This window comes from Sorex araneus, chromosome 4 (genome assembly GCF_027595985.1).
Source record: "Sorex araneus isolate mSorAra2 chromosome 4, mSorAra2.pri, whole genome shotgun sequence".
Lineage (NCBI taxonomy): Eukaryota > Metazoa > Chordata > Mammalia > Eulipotyphla > Soricidae > Sorex > Sorex araneus.
In genome coordinates, this window is record NC_073305.1 from 134983076 (window position 1) to 135002758 (window position 19683).

The 19683-nt window shown below is 45.2% G+C and overlaps 1 protein-coding gene across 1 annotated transcript in view; it reads left to right on the plus strand.

Annotated features, from left to right (window-relative positions):
- Positions 1-19683, plus strand: part of ARMC2 (armadillo repeat containing 2) — a 133085-nt gene that overhangs the window by 67895 nt on the left and 45507 nt on the right. Inside the window, exons 9-10 of the mRNA XM_055136094.1 lie at positions 564-666; positions 2670-2893. Coding sequence (XP_054992069.1) covers positions 564-666; positions 2670-2893 — 327 coding nt within the window. The remainder of the gene's footprint in view (positions 1-563; positions 667-2669; positions 2894-19683) is intronic.

Sequence of the window (19683 nt, forward strand, 5' to 3'; positions counted from 1 at the left end):
TCGGCCGCGTGCAAGGCAAACACCCTACCCGCTGTGCTATTGCTCCAGCCCCAATAAAAGCACTTTTGATGGGGCGTGGATCTGGAGTGGGGCTGGAGAAATAGTACAGCAGGTAAGGCATTTGCCTTGCATGCGGCTGACCTAGAGTAGACCCCGAGCACCCAACATGGCCCCCAGAATCCCTGGCAGGAGTGATCCTAAGTAGAACATCAGGAATAAACTCTGAGCACAACCAGGTGTGGCTCAAAAACAAAAAAGAAAAAGAAAATACTTTATTAAATACTGGGGTCAGAGAGGTGGTACAGGGGTTGAGGTGCTTGCCTTGCATGTGGCTGACCCTGGTTCAATCTAGTACTGTATAGTCCCCCGAGCACGGCTAGGAGTAACTCCCAAGTAACCCCTGAGTATTACCAGGTGTGGCCTCCCCCAAACCATAAGTACATACATACATATATACACTTTCGCTCCACTTTTAAGGGAGATTACTTATGTTTTTAAAAACTATGGGGTTTCTTTCTTTCTCCTTCCCCCTGCAATAGAAATGTTGTTTTCTTTCCCTGCAGCTTAAAGTGAGTAGGAAGAATCTTCTTACTGTCTGCAAACTTATATTTAAAATTAGCAGAAGTGAGAAGAATGATTCTCTGATACGAAATGACAGCATTCTGGGTGAGTATCATTCAGTGCTACCAAGTGTTGTGCTCGACTACAATGAGAAATTTGGGAAGCAGAATTGTCATTAATGATGGCAAGAATATCTCACAGTCTCGTACAAGCAGCATCTACGTGGTGCTGAATTTTGCTCTGTCAGCTGTAATTTCCACTTTTTATTTAATGTAACTTCTGAAGCCTAGAAGGATAGTCTGGTTTGTTTTTTAATACTTGACTAGCATTTCATTTTACAAAGTATTTCCTATTAAAAATATATGTTTCCTGATCTTGTACTTGCCATTAGAAAACATATACCAAAAAACCCCTAGATATTTGTGTGTGTTTCGGGGGAGAAGGGGGATTTCCTCTCAAGTAGGCTCTCTCAGTATCTGCATTGCAAACTATGGTGCCCAAAAATAAGAGAGTTAAGAAAAAAGGTGCCTGCCACAGAGGCAGAGGTTGGGATTGGGTGGGGGTGGCAGGAGGGATACATTTTCCACTGGTGGTGGAAAATGTGCACTGGTGGAGGGATCGGTGTTAGATCATTGTATGACTGAAACTCAATCATGAAAGCTTTGTAACTATCTTACAGTGATTCAATAAAAAATAAATCAAGTAGGCTCAAAAAAAAAAAAAACCTGGTCCACTCACAGAAATACTCAGCCAATCAGGTTGGACAGTTCAGTGCATGGCTAAGAATGCTGCAGTTCAGACCCAGCAAAGCTGAAACCACCAGGGCACCCAGCAGTGTTTGGGGGCACACCTTACAATGTTGGGGGTTCAGGAAGAGGAGTATGTGATACTACGGGTTGAATTGTGGAGCACCTGGCACCCCTGAGCCCCGTATTAACTCCCTGACTCCCCTCCACCCCCCAAATACATTGAGTCATATTTGACATCATTGAATTTTGAATTTTGGGGTCTTTTGATAAACAATAGGAATGACTAAAAGTTGGAAGACATCTCTGGTGTCAGAATTTGGCATAAAGATGTCTCAGATATGTTTCAACTATGTAGGTGGAGAAATTTTATTATTTTCTCCTACCAAGCTAGTAATGTCTAATTCTTGATATACCCGTAAATCATTAAGATGTGTGAGTATTTACCCAGATAGAAATCTTTTAAGAATTAGAATTGCCAGTCTAAGGGAATATGGTAATGTGACTGATACTTTGGGTCCTCTTCTTGCAACACAAAATGAACGATCTCGCTCTTAATTCTTTTAAAATCTCAGTCTGAAAGAAGCCTAATCGTGCTATATGAAGGGCCTCACACAGAATCAGCTAAAAACAAAGAGATATTCTGATAAATGATCACACTGGTATGAATAAATGTGAAATAGCATGACTGGCCTTATCAGAATTGCCCGGATTACTCCTTAGACCCAGTAGTTGTATGTTATTTCTAGGGCTATTTTTAACAGCGAAGGAAATAGTGAGTGTTATATTCAGACTATGTCATTCTTTAGTGATTGAGGTTTTTGTTCAGAGTTCTTGAGTTGGTTAATTTCCCTTTCATACAACAAATATGTTCTTTAAAATGTGCTGACATTTAACTCTGAATTGCTTTAGAGTGATTAGTTATTCTATAATGCCAACCAAGGCTAATAATTACAGTGTCAAACCAAAGTGCAACATTTTTGTAACTTGAAACTTAAAGATTTATAACTAAAATGCTTAGTTAGAGGTACGAAATTGCATTTAACTGTTTAAAACTTAATTTTCTTATTTATGTATTAATAATCCTATCCTTTTGCTATTGATTACTAGTATAGTTACTGTGACATTATTTAGCTAAAAATAATGTCACAGTAAAAGCTTAAAAATAAGCTTTCCTACTGATAGCATGTAAGTAACCCTTAACAAGCATTTGGATGCAGGTTGTGACAAATATATTTTCTGACAAATATGTTTGTCCTGACAAACACTATTTTACAAATTGTACTTGATGGCCACATGCAAGTGCTTTAATATATTTCTCTCCAGCTGTTCTTCTCTTGCAATAATTCATCTTTTTGACAGAATCATTATTGGAGGTCCTCAGAAGTGAAGACATACACACTAATACCGAAGCTTTTTTATACTGTATGGGAACTATCAAATTTATTTCTGGAAACCCGGAATTTCTTAATGAAGTGATCAACAAAGGTGCTGTGGAAATATTGATGAATTTGGTAAAGCAAATTACTGACAACACCAAAGAATGTGGTACCTGTTTGCCTAATTCAGGACACTTATTAGTCCAAGTAAGTGCTGTTCCAGAAAGGATTAGATATGTGATGCTAATTTGCCTGTTATCTAATGCCAGTTACCAGCCTTGTCCAGGTAACAGCAGGTGGGCTGCTACCTGCACCAGGTGTGTGTTGGGAGTGGGGTTGGGAGAAAGCCTCAGGGATCCAAGGTCACAGCCACTGCCCCACCTGTGCCTTGTGTATGTGTGGTGCCCATTTCCCTAGAAAAATATTCCATAGCTTCTCCCAGAGATGCTCTCCACCAAGCCTTCATGCATCTGATTCACTCCTCTACATAAAAAGCAGCCTGGATGAGTTAAAAAAAAAAAATTCCAGATTCTGGCTATTGTAAACAGTGCTGCGGTGAACATATAAGTGCATATGTCACTTCGACTATACTTTTTGGCTTTTCTGGGATATATTCCCAGCAGTGGTATTGCTGGGTCAAATGGGAGCTCAACCTCTAGTTTTTTGAGAATCGTCCATATTGTTTTCCAAAAGGGCTGAACTAGCTGGCATTCCCACCAGCAGTGTAGAAGGGTCCCTTTCTCCCCACATCCTCTCCAACAGCGGTTGCTTTTGTTCTTGACTGGTTGAAGAAACTCTGGTACATCTATACAATGGAATACTATGCAGCTGTTAGAAAAAATGAGGTCATGACGTTTGCATATAAGTGGATCAGCATGGAAAGTATCATGCTAAGTGAAATGAGTCAGAAAGAGAGAGACAGACATAGAAAGATTGCACTCATCTGTGGAATATAGAATAATAGACTATAAGACTAATGCCCAAGAATAGTAGAAATAAGTACCAGGAGGTTGTCTCCATGGCTTGGAGGCTGGTCTCTCATTCTGGGTAACTCAGGGAAGGGACCAAGTAAAATGTGGTCGGAGGTCATGTGGGGGAAGGGTGATTTGGGCCGAATACAGACTAGAGACTGAACACAATGGCCACTCAACACCTTTATTGCAAACCATAACACCTAATCAGAGAGAGAGAACAAAAGGGAATACCCTGCCATAGTGGCAGTGTGGGGTGGGGGGAGACAGGACTGGGGAGGGTGGGAGGGATGTTGGGTTTACTGGTGGTGGAGAATGGGCACTGGTGAAGGGATGAGTTCTCGAACTTTGTATGGGGGAAACATGAGCACAAAAATGTATAAATCTGTAACTGTACCCTCACGATGACTCTCTAATTAAAAATAAACTAATAAAAAAATAAAAATTTAAAAAATTTAAAAAAAGAAAGCTAAAAAAAAAAGATGAAGAAGAAGAAGGAAAGGAATAGGCCAGAGAGACAGTATGGGATTTAAGGCACTTTGCCTTGCATGCAGCCAGTCCTGGTGTGAATTCCAGCACCACATATGGTCCCCTGAGTACTGCCACAAGTCACTCTTGAGCACAGAGCCAGAAATAGCCCCTGAGCGTTGCTGGGTGGTGTGTGTGTGTGTGTGTGTGTGTGTGTGTGTATGTGCACGTGTGTGTGCAAAACAATTGCATTTTACAAACAGAATGCTGCTCCCTTCTCCTTCCCCTTCCCTTTGATGTTACCGTTGTTGCAATGACCAGGACCCTTCATGGCACTGCTTGTGAGCTTGGCTCCCGGGACTCGCATTTTTTCCCTCTTGGGCTACACGTGGTGGTGCTCAGGGATTACTTCTGGCTCTGCACTTAGCAATCACTCCTGGCAGTGCTCAGGGGACTAGATGGGTGTTGGAGACCAAACCTCAGTCAGCCGAGTGCAAAGCAAACATCCTACCCACTGTACTATCGCTCCAGCCCCAGGACTCTTTTTTTTTTAACTCATCCAGGCTGCTTTTTATGTAGCTTGCACAGGTGCTTCTGAGACCTCACTGTTTAACATGGTGCTCGTGCCTCTCCTGGCTGCAATGCTCACTAGGCACTGCATACCCAGCCATGGGGCTCGAATTTCTGGAGTCACAAAGTTTGCCAGCCCAGGGGTTCCACATAGCAGAGACTGGTCCACTAGGACAGAGCCTGGCAGTTGTGGACAGCACAATGGATTGAACTCAAGGCCTTGCTTGTGCAAGAGCCATCCCTATGTCTCTGTATCAATAGTGTAAAGATAGAGTTTCTACTTTTGATTCTGAAGACAAGTCCAGTCTGGGTGCTATTCCTGATGATGAGCGACTGATGTCCCCAATCTCGTCTCTATGATAAACATCAGGAGCTGATGCTAGGGAGTGTACGGTCAGTTAGGTAGCAAGTACAAGCTGTGCAGGCCTGCACAAAGGCAGCAGAACAAGATCCACTTATTATGACCAGGGCAGAAAGGGAAAATATGTGCTTGGAGTTTTATCATGTCTTTTGTGGCAGATTAGGTTGCATAGTTAAATTATTTTTATTGGCGCTGCCTCACTTCTCATATTATTTTTCAGATGGAATTTTGTTCCATAATAGCATTTGTAGATAAGGTAACAGCATCTTAGATGCAATAATTCATGAGATTTGAGATGTGCTTGTCAATTAATGAGGATTGATTGTGCACGCGAGTGCTCAGAGCCTTTGGGAAAGTGCTAGAAATTAGATGGACACTCTGTCTTAAAGAGGCTGCGTGTGGTTATGAGCCTTGTGCAGTTTCAGACCAAAACGATCTGTCACCATTTTGGAAAAGATTGTGACCATTTTGTTTAGTCCTGCATGATTTAAATTTCTCCTGCATGTGCCATGCACTGGCTAGTAAGACTCAAGAAACATTATTTTCATGCTGCCCATGTTGAGTTAGTCAAAACTTTTTCCCTCAATAAAAATATGTATCACTGTATCACTGTCATCACATTGTTCTTTGATTTATTCAAGCAGGCACGAGTAATGTCTCTATTCCTCCCAGCCCTGAGACTTTAGCAGCCTCTTCTTACTCATCTTTCCCAACGATTGGGTGCTCTTTCACGGTCAGGGGAATGAGACTTATTGTTACTGTTTTTGGCATATTGAACACACCATGGGTAGCTTGCCAGGCTCTGCCTGTGAGGGCGGAATACTCACGGAAGCTTGCTGGGCCTCTTCAAGAGGAAAATCTTCTGGCTCTTCCAGTTTGGTAACTCAAAGTCATGTGACTTCACTATTAAAAGCCAGATCCTGCTTCTTCTGAGGATTTCTTTCTATGTCCATCATTTCTTTCTTTTTTCTTTTTATCGCCTGACCCATTTTCTGAGCTCAAGCCTTAGAGAAATGGATACTGTGCCTTCTTCAGATGGCACAGATTTTGAAGTTGGTAGCAGTGCCCTAGAGAGCGTGGTTGGCCTGCCCTGCCACTGGACACCCTTGTCCATTCTCTACTCCAAGCCTGCAAGCACCTCCCCAGAGGGTCCTCCAAGCTTAAGGTTTCCTGTTCCTTGCTCAAGGCGCCAGCAGCAATGCAGACATTGTTGGAGTGGAGTTGGGTATTTCTGCCGTACCTGAGGGGTTTCTCTGGGATGAGTCCTGGTGGTGCCGGGTAGTTGGCCCCAGGCCTCCTGTGTGCAGAGCACATGCTCCATCCTTTAAGTCATCCCACTGACCCCTGCAATTCTCATGCTCTCTCCTTTTCTAAAACAGAAGTTTCTCTGTAAGATCAGTATGTTCCTTTCAGGTTAGCACCTGCTCTATCCCTTCACTTTGGCTCTGGAATATGGGGAAAGGAGAGAGATTTAAATTGAGAACTAACACGAATATTTGGGGCCTAGATGGTTTAGAAGATGACAATACTATTATTAGAAATAAAAACTATGCAAGGAACCTGATTTGGTGAGAGCCAACAGGGACATTAGGTAACTGGTCTTAATGTAAAACTTCCAGGGAATTGGGACTGGGTGACATGAGCTTTGTATGCAGCCAACCTGGGTTCAATCCACAGTGCCTCATCTGGTCTTCTGAGCTTACCAGGAGTGATCCCTGAGCACAGAGTGAGGGGTAAGACCTGAGCACTGTGGGATATGGCCCAACAAATGAAATAAACAGAAAACTTCAAGAGAATTGCCTTGAATGACCCAGGAGCACTGTCTGGTGGACAATCGGACATAGAGTAAGCTGAAAAGTAGGCTTAGGGTCATCATGGAGGTGGTAGTTAAATTATAAAAAGCAATGGAAGGATCAGAGATATACTTACACAGGTTAGGCACTAGCACTGCACATGGCCAACCTTGGTTCAACCCCTGAACACTGAGCCAGAAGTAAGCCCTGAGCACTGCTGAGTGTGGCCTACAAACAAACAAACAAAAAAAAAGGAAGGAGGACAAGGAAATACTTAAGAAGATAGTATAGTAAGCCCCAATATAACAGATAGACTTGGGGAATCTGTACCTTCAGTGTAACCAAGCTTTTGAATAACATAATTTTCTCCATTATCTATAGACTTTTATTCTCATCATCAAATTTATAATGGGGATCCAGAAAGATAGTACAATGGATAAGGTGCTTGTCTTGCATACAGCCTACCCAGGTTCAATCCCTGCCATCCCATATGCCCTCTTGAGCACCGCCAGGAGTGATTCCTGAGTGGAGAGCCAGGAGTAACCCCAAATATTGCCAGGTATGGTCCAAAAGCAACAAAAACAAAAAATATATAATGGAATGAAAATATTTGAGCATTTGCCATATAGCAAGAAAGTTAAGGAAAGCTGAGAATAGATAGATTCTATGAAGTGACCCGGTTTGTGAAATGGGAAGGGGAAATAAAAAGGAAGTTGTTGGAAATTCATGTATTTAAGAGAATAGAGATTCAAATCAGAATTGGCGGCTAGAAAGCCAATATGGCCGATTAGGCACTTACCTTGTACACAGCCAACCCAGATTCCATTCCTTGCACCATGTTTGATGCCAGGCATCTCAAGGAATGATCACTGAATACAGAGCCAGGAATAAACCTTGAGTGCCATCAGGTATGGCCCAAAACAGCAAGAACAAAATCAATAATTGGGGGTCAGAAAAATGTTTCAAAATTAGTATGCATGGTTTGCATGCCAGAAATCAGGATTTGGTCCCTGATGTTTCATGGTCCTCCAAGCACTGTTAAGAGCACTCCCTGAGCACCTGAGCACTAAACCAGGAGTAACCTCTGAGCACTATGGGAAGGAAGGAATGAAGGAAGGGAGGGAGGAAGGGAGAGAGGAGGCTGGCAAGTAGGTAAAGGAAGAAGGAATACAAGGATAGGGAGGCTATGCGGATATTGGGGGTAAGGGGGTTGGGACTCTGCTCCCTGGTGTGAAGCAGGTTGAATAGGCTTAGGGCTTGGTCATATTTCAAGGGTATTCACTCCCTTTAAATTTTATATGATTTATTTATCCCTAGTTTAATAGTAAAGGAAGTTCTTTTTTATAGTTGGTTTCTTCCGCTCTGAGTCTAGAGTCAAGATCTCTCTTCAACTGCTATGGATTCACTCCTATGTTCCATATTCCCTCTTTTCCCCAACTCTACAGTTCCATCATCTTCACTCCCATGGTGGTCCATATGATGTGTCCATATGATAGCACACTGCTCGGTACTGCCCTGTGGGCCAGTGAAAAAAAAGGCTTGGGAGTCCACTGCCTGGACCTCCTTCCTAAACAGGTCACGTTCCCAACAGCCTCTCCTCTCTCCTCATCGATGAGGGCTCCACCTACCTAGGAGGACGTGGGGCAACTTAGAAGATGGTCCATAGTCACCTAACAATGGAAATAATTTCTAAAACTTGAATTTCTAAAACTTGAAACTCTAAGAGCAATTGCTTCTGGTGAAAAAAGAAATTCACTACAAGAAATTAAGATGATGGAATTAGAGATGCATTCTTACAGTTTAGTTTTATTATCTGGCTTTAGCAACTGATGTGGACAGTAGGCTGAAGAGAAAGCAAAACTCAAAGGGGTGCTACTTCAGCAACATGAGACTCTGGGTTCTAAGTGGGCCCCCAGTTCTCACCCACAGTTCATCCCTGCCCTGAGGATTTGGAGGGCTCGAGAGAGGACTTTGAATGGGTTTGGGGGTTCAGTGAAGCTGTGACTTACATTAATAAGGATTGTGCTAAGGTAGTGGGGATCCATTAAATCTTGCTATCATTATATTTAATCATTCTGAAATGTAGCAGTAAATGAAAATTGTATTTAGATATTCATAATTGAGAGTATGTGTACTTCAACAACAAGAAAGTATGCTAACTCCCATTCCCTGATTTAACCTCCCTAAGGGATATCTACCCCTTCAGAGGCCAGAAGAAGCAAGGCAATAATTTCCCTGGATGGAATTTTGCAGTTGATATTGGTGAAGATCAAAGGGCACCAAAACTGGGTTCAGAAATCTCCATGCCTGCAGTTTTTACTTATACTTTTTGTAGATAAATTTATTGGGTACTTGATAAATAGGAAAAAAGTTAAGTCCTCAGGAGGTTTTCTTGAACCAAAAGCAGTAAATGAGAATTTTCCCCCTTGTTCTAATTGAGGTACATAATTTTCAATAAGGTGAATTACTCAGTTGTATGCGTCCAATGAGTTTTGATAAAAACACGAAGCCATGAAGCCCACATCCCTATCCTGATACAGAAGGTTTCTTTGAGCTCAGAAATGTCCTCCCAGCTCTTCCCATTTAATTCCCACTCTCCTGCCCTGCAAAGAGAACCAATTCTTTCTGATCTCCTTCACCATAGAAAGGCTCTGCCTGTTCTAGATCTTGACATAAATGGAATATACAGTGTGTTCTTTTTGTGTGTGTGCCTGACTTTTAAAAACCTTCCTTTTTAGCTAAATATAGATTCATAAGATGTTGCAGAAATAGTGCCAGAGGTCCTATGTGCCCATCACCTACCACCCACCCACAGTGGTGAGGTTTTACATAACTGAAATACATTATGAAAATTAGGACACCGGTATGGGGACAGTGTGGTTAACTAGAGTACATCTGACTTTGCTTATTATTTTTGAGATTATATGCAATTTCTTTCATATTCATATTAGCTTATTAGGCTTGCCAAATGTTAAGTGCTGTGATTTTTATGGGGAAGGGGACAGCTGTTTCTTTCTGTGTGGTTTTCTTCCTATTAAGATATACCCAGAAGTATAATCACTTACCCAAACAGCCTGAGAGAGTTGGTCATAAGAACTCAGTCTTCCAGCGTTAACAATAGTACAAAGGATAAGCCTTGCATATAGCCAACCTGGGTTCGATCCCCTGAGCACATCCAGGAGTAACCCCTGAACATTGCCAGGTATGCCCCCCCAAAAAACAAAAACAAAACAAGCAAAAAAGAACTCATCTTCTCTTGTTCCTTCTCCTTTCTCACAGAGGAGCTAGGTAGAGACAAACTCATTGTCTGTAGCTCACCTTGAATTTTCCAGGGGACAACAAGCAAGGATTTGGGGATTATCAGAGACCCTAAACATGTAAACATATATATAAACCTTGAGTTTTGAACTTGTGGGAAAATAGAGAGACTAGGGTAGGTAAAGAAGGGGAAAATATTATCATGGTGTTTGGAAAATCTAGCTTATAACTGAAACAGTTGTGATTTCTATTCCTGAGCTCCAAATTACATTTACCCACCCCACTTGTAGGCTGAGTAAGCCCCAGATTTGTGCAACACCCTCTAACCCCCAATCAGGAAGTCTAGGCAGATAGTGGCTCGGAGCATTGTGCTAAAGGGTGTCTACAAACAAGGAAGAAATAAGAGTAAGGAATAAGTAATTCTTTTAGTCTCTTGTGAGAGAAATGCATATCAAAACAACAGTGAGATATCATCTCACACTAGTGAGAATGGCATATACCAAAAAAATTAGGATACAACCAGTGTTGGTGGGATTGTGGTAAAAAAAACAGAACCCTTATTCACTCTTGGCAGGATGGTCACCGGGGTCAGCCTCTGAAAATCACCATGGTCATTTCTCCAAAAAAGGAAGAATAGAGCTTCCACATGAGTCAGTAATTCTACTTCTTGATGTAGACTCCCAAGACACAAAAAACGCCCATTCAAAAAGATCTGTGCACACCTGTGTTCATTTCAGTATTTAGTTCAATTGCTAGAATACGGAAGCAATCCAAAACTTCAAGGATAAAGGAATAACAAAAGAAATTGTGGCATACATACACAATGGAATACTATGCAATTATAAGATGAAATCATGAAGAGATTATACAGGGAGGCCAGGGGGTGGGGTGGACCATGCAGGGGTGCATGTGCTGCAGTGGATAACCCCAGATCAAGGCACTTGAACATGGAAGGGGGCAGTGCCCGAGCAGCCCTGGGTCTGTGCCCTGATCCCAACTAGGCTGAAAGTAAGGGTGGGGGGGTTTAGTCCCCTCACCAATATTTGGGAGCTCCCCCAACCCCCTGATAAAAGTTAACTGGCTCTCGATGTGATTTGGAGGCAAGGGTCAGACTGGAGATGAGGGGAAAATTTTTTTTAAAAAATGAAATCATGCAGTTTGCTGCAATGGGGATGGAACTGGAGGGCATCATGTTAAATGAATAACTCAGAGAGATAAGATGATCAGGATAAAACATCCAATAATCCCACTCATCTATGGAATAGGAAAAACAAAACAAGGGCATAGACTATCAAGTCATGAGAAACCCTTGGCCTTGGATTACAGAAGTGAGATTACCATCATTTGGGGATTGGGAAAATGAAGCAGCACTAGAAGCAACACAGACAATGGTCAAGGGGCATTTTGGAGGTGGTGAAGGTTCAATAACTGTATCCATCAAAACCATAACCGTTAGCCATATTGTAGTCATGTTACTTAAACTACATAAAAACAAGGGAAAAGTTAAGTGTTCCTGTGCTTATCATGTCTGGAGAGAGCCATTTGCTTTTCAATTGCTGTCATATCTGCTCAGTCGCATCTCTTCACTGTAGACATATTAGGTGTAGCAATAAAGAAATGTCACTAAATTTGAACATGTAATTGTGAGAATCGACGTTATTAGTCATTCATAATGCATTGCTTTTTTTAGCTCCTTTTCCTTATTTTATCATATAGCTAATGTGACATTCAAAGTGTTATCTATACTGATCCACATAATAGCCTGGAAAAAAGAATTCTCAGCTCCTTGTTCATTTTATCAAGGTGATTGAAACAGGCAGACAGTGGCAAAAGAAGAATAACATAGGCAAAGATCAGAGTCCCATAGGAAGGTGGGAAGGGGGGGCTTTGAGGAGCACACAACCATTTCCTGCTGCACTGGAAGCCCACTGTAGGACTGTGTCAGACAGGAGCCATAGCTAGGTATGAATAAATATGTATTAATATGGCTTTCACGTGCATATATCTTCGTTTCAATAAAATGCTTGGGAATTTTCGATGCTTATGGTTTTGTGGTGTTTTGTCATCGGTGGCTTCAGTCTCTGCCAGAACTGTGCTCAACCGTATATGAGACAATGTAACTCCTTGGGTGACCACATAGACTCTGGTTTGGGCATCTCTGTGGTCTCAGTTGGGCACCGGTCCCAAAAAATGAATGTGCTTTTATTAATAGTGGGAGATGGTTGTGCTGAGGTTGGAAAACGGTGTGGCTTTGCTCTTAAATCATTTGACACTGCAGGCGGGCTGGCGGCTGTGTTTATTCTCTCACATCATCAGCGGGCAGTGAACCATTTTGCAGTTGGCAGTTAAGTTGAGATGAAGCTCCAGGGATTTGGATTATGGATATTTCAGAAGATTGGGGAATGAAATGAAAGCCTTTCTGAGCAGGCAGGGAATCAGAGCCCAGCTCGCCTGGCTTCCGCAGAGCTGGTGGACTTTCTGCGTGCAGCATCTTTATCTGACAGGCGGGACTTTCCACTCCATTCCTGGCTGCCCTGTGGGTGGGAGGGTGGGTTTGGGGTGCCAATGAGTTCAAGTTCATAAGATTGCTTTATAAACCACAGAGTAGCTGTTCAAATCCTTAGGAAAAAATATCGTGCAACATATCAAAATAAAGAAATCTCGATGCTGACTTTGGGTGAGCTAATAAGTTAACTTACAAATTCATGAGAAGAGTATTGAGTTCAGTTGTATCATGTTTCAAAGATTTCTCTGGCAGTTTTTGTTGTTCTTGTTGTTGTTGTTGTTTAGAGGTGGGGAATGGGATTGGGGAACTCAGAACTCCCTCCTGGTAGCGACCAGGGGACCGTATGCAGTGCTAGGGATCAAAAGGAGTCAGCTGCGTGCAAGGCAAGAGCTTAACCCCACCCCACCCCCCACCACCACTACCGTGCTCTCTCCATCCCTGTTAAGTATTTGGTTTTAATTAGGAAAACCTTTTTCTAAGACACAGTGTTAAGATTGGTGGTAATATTCCCAGGCTAGCACAAAAGGCAATTCCCAGGCTAGTCCTGAAGAGACCCCAACAGGAGTTGAATGGGGGTGAGCTGGAAACTACAAGCCCCTCTGATCTGGGATAACTCTAATGGCTAAAGACCTCTGGGGGTCTCTGGCGAGTTCCCTGGGGCCCAAGGGCTCTGCTTGGGAAAGAATGCAAAGGAAAGTGGAAAGTTCCTCCTGTATGGAAGGAAGCAGTCTGCAGTGAAGTTCCAGGACCACAACCAGCTCCTCCCACTTTACGCCACCGCATTTCAGTAGCGGGGGAGGAGGAGAGGAGCACCTGGCCAGGACTGAAGAGCAGTGGTGTCAGTCAGGAGGGCCTCTGGTTTTGAGACAGTGATTTCATGTGTTTGCTAAGGCCTTTCAATTAATCGTTGAAAACATCATTTGAAATCAAGTTCCTCTCAGCCATTTGAATTCTAATTCAAAATCTTTTAGGCCTGATTTTTCTGTACTAAACATGATGTTTGCACTTTCATAAGACACTTCATCATCTTTTAAATGTAATTTTCCCTTGGAAATGGGGCTGGCGTGTGGCATGCATGGTAACGTGCATCCTTACCCCTTCTCACCCCTGCCCATCGGGCTCACCTGCCATGCTGAGCCTCTGAACAACACTGGGTGTGGCCCTCACAATAATATCACTATATTACTGTATCACTGTCATTCCGTTGCTCATCGATTTACTCGAGCGGGCACTAGTAACATCTCCATTGTGATACTTGTTGCTACTGTTTTTGGCATTTCAAATATGCCACGGGTAGTTTGCCAGGCTCTGCCCTGTGGGTGAGATACTCTCAAGTAGCTTGCCAGGCTCTCTGAGAGGGGTGGAGGAATCAAACCCAGGTTGGCTGCGTGCAAGGCAAACGCCCTACACTCTGTGATAGCATTAAGTCATTATCTAAAAATGAACCCTTCAAAAAATTTTTTAAAGAATTCTTTTAAAGAAAAAATTACATAAAAATTTTATATATCACAATAATAAATTAAGTTAAATATTAAACATTCAAATGATTCTTCCATAGCTAGAATGATAGCAAAAGGGTTAAAGTGCTTGTCTTGCATGTGGCCAACTCTGGTTCCATCCCAGCTCGCCATATAGTTCCCCAAACCCCACCAGAAGGGATCCCTGTACACAGAGTAAGGAGTAAACCCTGAGCACCCCTGGGCGTGGCCCCCAAACATCCCCACACCATCACCAAAACTAGATCTTCTACTGGTCAGTGCATAATGAGAACTTTGAAATGCAGCTCATTCGGTGAAAGATGGGGCAGTGTTGCTGCCTTCTCCAGGGGTCCTGCCTGGAGTTCCAGGCTGTCAGGGGTGGCCTGCTCCCTCCCTTTGCCATGGGACTGCTCCCGGTGCTGGGCAGGCATTGTCAGGGTTACCAAGAAGGATGTGCTCTGCCGCTGCAGTTAGAAATGCAGGGACATGCAGAGAGAAGCCTCAGGAAAAGAGAGTCCCACAAACCACTGTGTGTAGTTCAGGCATGTTTCATCAGAAGGTCAGTGAGCAGCGATCCTCCAGGACACTTCTCACTCGGTGCATGACCAAAGCAGTTAGTACTCACCTGACATCCGCTGAGCAGCAAGGACACCACTTTCATCTCTTTGTGGCTTATCTATACTGTCTTCATTGACTTTTCACTATCCCTCTTCACTGTCTCTCTGTCCCCTGGGGCTGCACGGTAAGTAGGAGATGAGAGGGAAAACATTTCTTTCAACATAGCACCTTGTGGCTGTGCTGTTTCTTGGCAAGATGACCCTTAGAAGTTGGAAGCTGGGGCCAGAGAGATAGTACAATGGTTAGAGCACATGTTTTGTATGTGGCAGACCCTGGTCCCATCCTCAGTACAACATATGGTTCCCCAGAACTGATGTGAGGTCTAGGTCACCCCAGTACCCCAGAGATCCAATAGTGCTGCTCTGTTTTGTTGTTTTGTGTTTTCGGCCACTCTAGGTGGTGCTTAGGGGTTACTCCTGACTCTGCACTCAGGGATCAGTCCTGGTGGGGCTCGGGGGACCATATGGGATGCTGGGATTGAACCCAGGTCTACTGTGTGACGGCAAGAGCCCTACTCACTGTACTATCTTTCTGGCCCCTATTTGCATTCTTGACCCTTGCATTGAACCACCAGCATGGTTGGCCAAAAATTGCCAAGAGTGGCCTCTCACCTCCTGAGCAAAACTTGGGAGAAGTCCCCCAAAATAGAGAGGCTGGGAATAGTCTTAGTGAGGTCTCTTGAAGGTAAATGAGCATCTGTTTAGCCATCTAATAATTGCTTCTTTCTTTTCATAAAGACTTTGAGATGACTCAGAAGATTCTCAACAACAAAATAAAAAACTGCCTAACTCAAGCGAGGAGTGATATGCATTAGGAGAGAGAATTAAGAAAGTGTGTGGGGGATGGGGAGACACTCTCCCAACATAAAGCCTAGACTCCAAGGCACTATGCCTGGGGGTAGGTAGGCTTTCTGTCCCCCAGCCCTCTACCCCAGGCCAAAAACATCCTCAAGCCCAGCGAGTGAACTTTCCTGCCTGTCCCCCACCCCCACCTCCACATACACACACCCAAAGCATTAAAAGCATGGCAGAGCATGCAGCGCTGACTTTTTGTAACGGTCTGGTTTTAGGAGTTCTTGGGCATTTTATTTTCAGTTTGCCCCCGTTTGCACAGGCGGAGAGTGAAGGGACTCCCGTGGAGCAAGCCTTAACTGAAGTCTGGCACAAAGTTAGGGCTTCTTCTGGATGGTTTTACTCTTTATTCCCCCCTCCCCCCAAAAAAAGCAACTTGTCCCTGCTCAGCATCCACATGGACAGTGGTGGAACATAGCCAGACCGTCCAGATGGCGGGGGCGGGAGCGGGGGGTGGGAAGGGGGGGATGCAGGAGGGGCGGAGCTGGGTGCTCATGGCAACATCTGCCCACCCCCCCACCCATAAGGGGAGAATTCAGTCAGGGCAGCAAAGCCCCGCGAGAGCCCCTAGGCACTGCTGCTGGCAGGGGAAGGCCACCTTTTCTGTCTCCCTTGTCCTATCCCCTCCTCCTCTCCTCCTCTCAGCTGCCCTTTCTCCTGCCCTGCTTTGTCATGAACAGAGCCCCGCTCCTCTGGGTGGAAAGAGGGGCAAGGGGGCGGGTGCTGGAGTTGCTCACGGGGACAGGGAGGGCACAGTTAAGACCCTGACTCGGTTGAGGCAGCATAAAGTGTGGACCCAAAGGAGGAGCCCTGGGCTGTCCTGCCTGAGGAGCCAGTTGGGCAGCAGAGGAGAGTGCTGAGGAGGTCACAACTCAGGGCAGAAGGCCTGAGCTGGAAACTGTACCGGGAGCAGCGTGTGGACAGCAGAGAGGAAGGAGGGGAAGCAGGAGAGGTTTGGGGTGGGGGTGAGCTGGGCTTGAGGGCACTGAGGTCAGACATGGGACACTCCTGGGTGGCTCCCTGAAGGGAGAGGCCTTTCCACAGACACTCGTGGGCAATGAGACACTCCCTTTGGAGCAGGAGGGGGCCCCTGTGGGGAGACCCCCAGAAGTGGGCGTGGGAGGATACTGGAAGGAGCCCCTTCAGGTGACTCTAAAGTTCTGGAAAGAAATGAGGTGGGCCTGAGTGAAACCGGCCAGCAGGTAGCGGTGAGGGTGGGTGGGCATGAGGGACCAAGGAGGAGCCCTCAGGGCAGTCGGGAGAGCACGTGCAGCTCATGTCCCTTGCCACAGTGCCTTTCTCCTCCTCCACAGTTATTTCATTTCTCCTCTCCTTGAAAGTCGCCTCAGAGCTCAGCCCCCTCAGAGAGCGCCTGACAACTGCCTAGTGTTGGGGTCTGTCCTGGGCACTCAGCGGTCAGTCCTGGGGTGTGGAGAGCTGAGAGTCACTGTGTGGGCTGCTGGCTTCCACCCTGGGGCCTCCACAGCCGAAAGACGAAGTGAATTATCTGTTCCCACAGAGTAGAGAGATGCAGCCAGGTAAGAACATATGTATTTCAGTAGCACCCCTGGCTCAGGAGGGACCCACATTCTGAGGTGAGGTCTGAGGGTTGGTAGGAGCAGGACTTTGAGGGCCTCAGAGACCATGGGCAGGAAATGGTAAGGTCTCAGGTGAGGAGCAAAGAACACTTAGCCTGTCAGGTGACAGGAAGCAGAAGGCAGGATTCTGGGATGCCTGTGAGGTCTGGGCAGGAGTTGCAGGGCTGGGGGTGGTGTCATGCTTGGGAGTGTCTCTGTGTGGATCTTTGTGGGGAAGAGTGTTTGGAGCCATACCTGGTGGTGTGAGGGCTTTCTTCTGTCTCCACTCAGGAATCACTCCTAGCAGTGCTCAGGGAACTATATGGGGTGCCAGGCAAGGACCCAGCCACTGCCTCATCTCTCCGGCCCCGCTGTGTGTTTCCAAGGAGTGTGGTCTCCCACATAGCCTTTTTGCAGGACAGCAGGGACAGCTGCAAATATCAGAGGGGTCCCTTGTCTCAACAATGTGATATGGGCATCAGTGGGAGGGGGCTTAGAGTCAGATAACGGATCACATACAAAAATAAGCGCTTCCACTCTTGATTTGGGATATCCCACCCCTTCTTTAAAAAAAATGGGGGGTCATTCCCAGCAGTACTTAGGGGACCATGTGGTGCCACGGATGGAACCTGGGTCTCCTGCACATAAAACAGACACTCAGCCTAACTGAACTCTCTATCCAGCCCCTTGATTTGGGTTTCTTATAAAAACCTTCTGCTTGTCAACCGCTGTTGGTGTGGATGCAAGGAGAAAGGGACTGCTGGTGGGAATGCCGACTGGTTCAGCTCTTTTGGAAAACAGTATGGATGCTTCTCAAAAAATTAGAAATTGAGCTCCCATTTGACCCAGCAATACCACTTCTGGAAATATATCCTGGAGATGCAAAAATGTATAGTCAAAATGACATCTGCACTCAAATGTTCATTGCATCACTGCTTACGATAGCCAGAATCTGGAAAAAACCCGAGTGCCCGAGAACAGATAACTGGTTAAAGAAACTTTGGTACATCTATACAATGGAATACTATGCAGCTGTTAGAAAAGACGAAGTCATGACCTTTGCATATAAGTGGATCAACATGGAAAGTATCATGCTAAGTGAAATGAGTCAAAAAGAGAGAGAGATAGACATAGAAAGATTACACTCATCTGTGGAATATAAAGTAACAGAATGGGAGACTAACACCCAAGAATAGTAGAGATAAGTACCAGGAGATTGGCTCCACAGCTTGGAAGCTGGCCTCACATGCTGAAGGAAAAGGCAGCTCAGATAGAGAAGGGAACACCAGGTAAAGTGTGGTGGAGGACCCACTGGGGATGGGAGAGGTGCACTGAAAGTAGACTATAAATCAAACACGATGGCCACGCAATACCTCTATTGCAAACCACAACACCCAAAAGTAGAAAGAGAACAAAAGGGAATGCCCTGCCACAGAGGTGGGGTGGGTCGGGGGGATGGGGTGGGAGTGGTGGGAAGGATACTGGGATCATCAGTGGTGGAGAATGGGCACTGGTGGAGGGATGGGTACTCGAGCATTGTATGACTGAAACACAAACACGTAAGTTTATAAGTCTGTAACTGTACCTCAAGGTGATTCAATGTAAAAAAATAAATAAATAATAAACTAGGTCTTTCAGGGGAAAAAAAAAACCCTTCTGCTTGTGACCAAAGAACCTTGAGCTATTTTCACTTTTTCAAATGATGTGAGAAAAGGGATTGAGGAGGAGAGGAGATGGAAGTTGAAACTAGAAATGGGAGCTCCTACGGAAACAATGGTCCCTTTAGCTGACGATACCTGCTTTCAGAGGTCAGGTGTGAGGAACATAACTCCGGCTTGAGATGCCCCATCTGTGAGACACCGGGCCTGGGCACCGAGCCCCGCTCACGGGTGGAGAATGGGGTGCTGCGTTGAGAGTGACAGGAAAGGGGGTGTTATGTGGAGAGCAGGATGCTGCACAGGAAGTGTGGGAATGGGGTGCAGCCTGGGGAGCAGGGTGCCATGTGTGGGATGTGTGCTGCATGGGAAATGAGGTGGCCCATGGAGCATGGGGTGCCCCATGGGTGATAGGGTGCTATGTGAGAAGTGGGTGTCGTGTGGGGAACAGAACAGGGTGCTGCAGGTTCCCACAGCATCTGGCTGGCTGGGCTGGGGCGAGGATCCACAGGGGCGTCTGCGCTCCCTGGCCTCTGGGTGGGAAAGCCTGAGTCACTGCTGGGACTGATGGAAACCAGCCGTCCGGGCAAGCCAGGGAGAGTGGGAAGAGTCAGGGTCGGATGAGGAGAATTTTCCATTTTACAGCTGGGACGGCCTGGAATGTCTCCACGGCTCTCTCGCCTTCCCCACAGTCGGAACCACAGGAGGCTGCAGTGTATTCCTCCAACACTTCCGAAAGAGAAACTTTCAGGGAGGTGTTGGAGCCCGTGGTAGGCTAATTGAACTGGCTCCCGAAGACCGGGGCAGGTGCGTTTGAAGCAGTGTTTTTATTTTCTCTGGGTCAAAGGCAGTCCTTTGTTTGCTTGTTTGTTTTTTCAAAGTAGTTTTTAA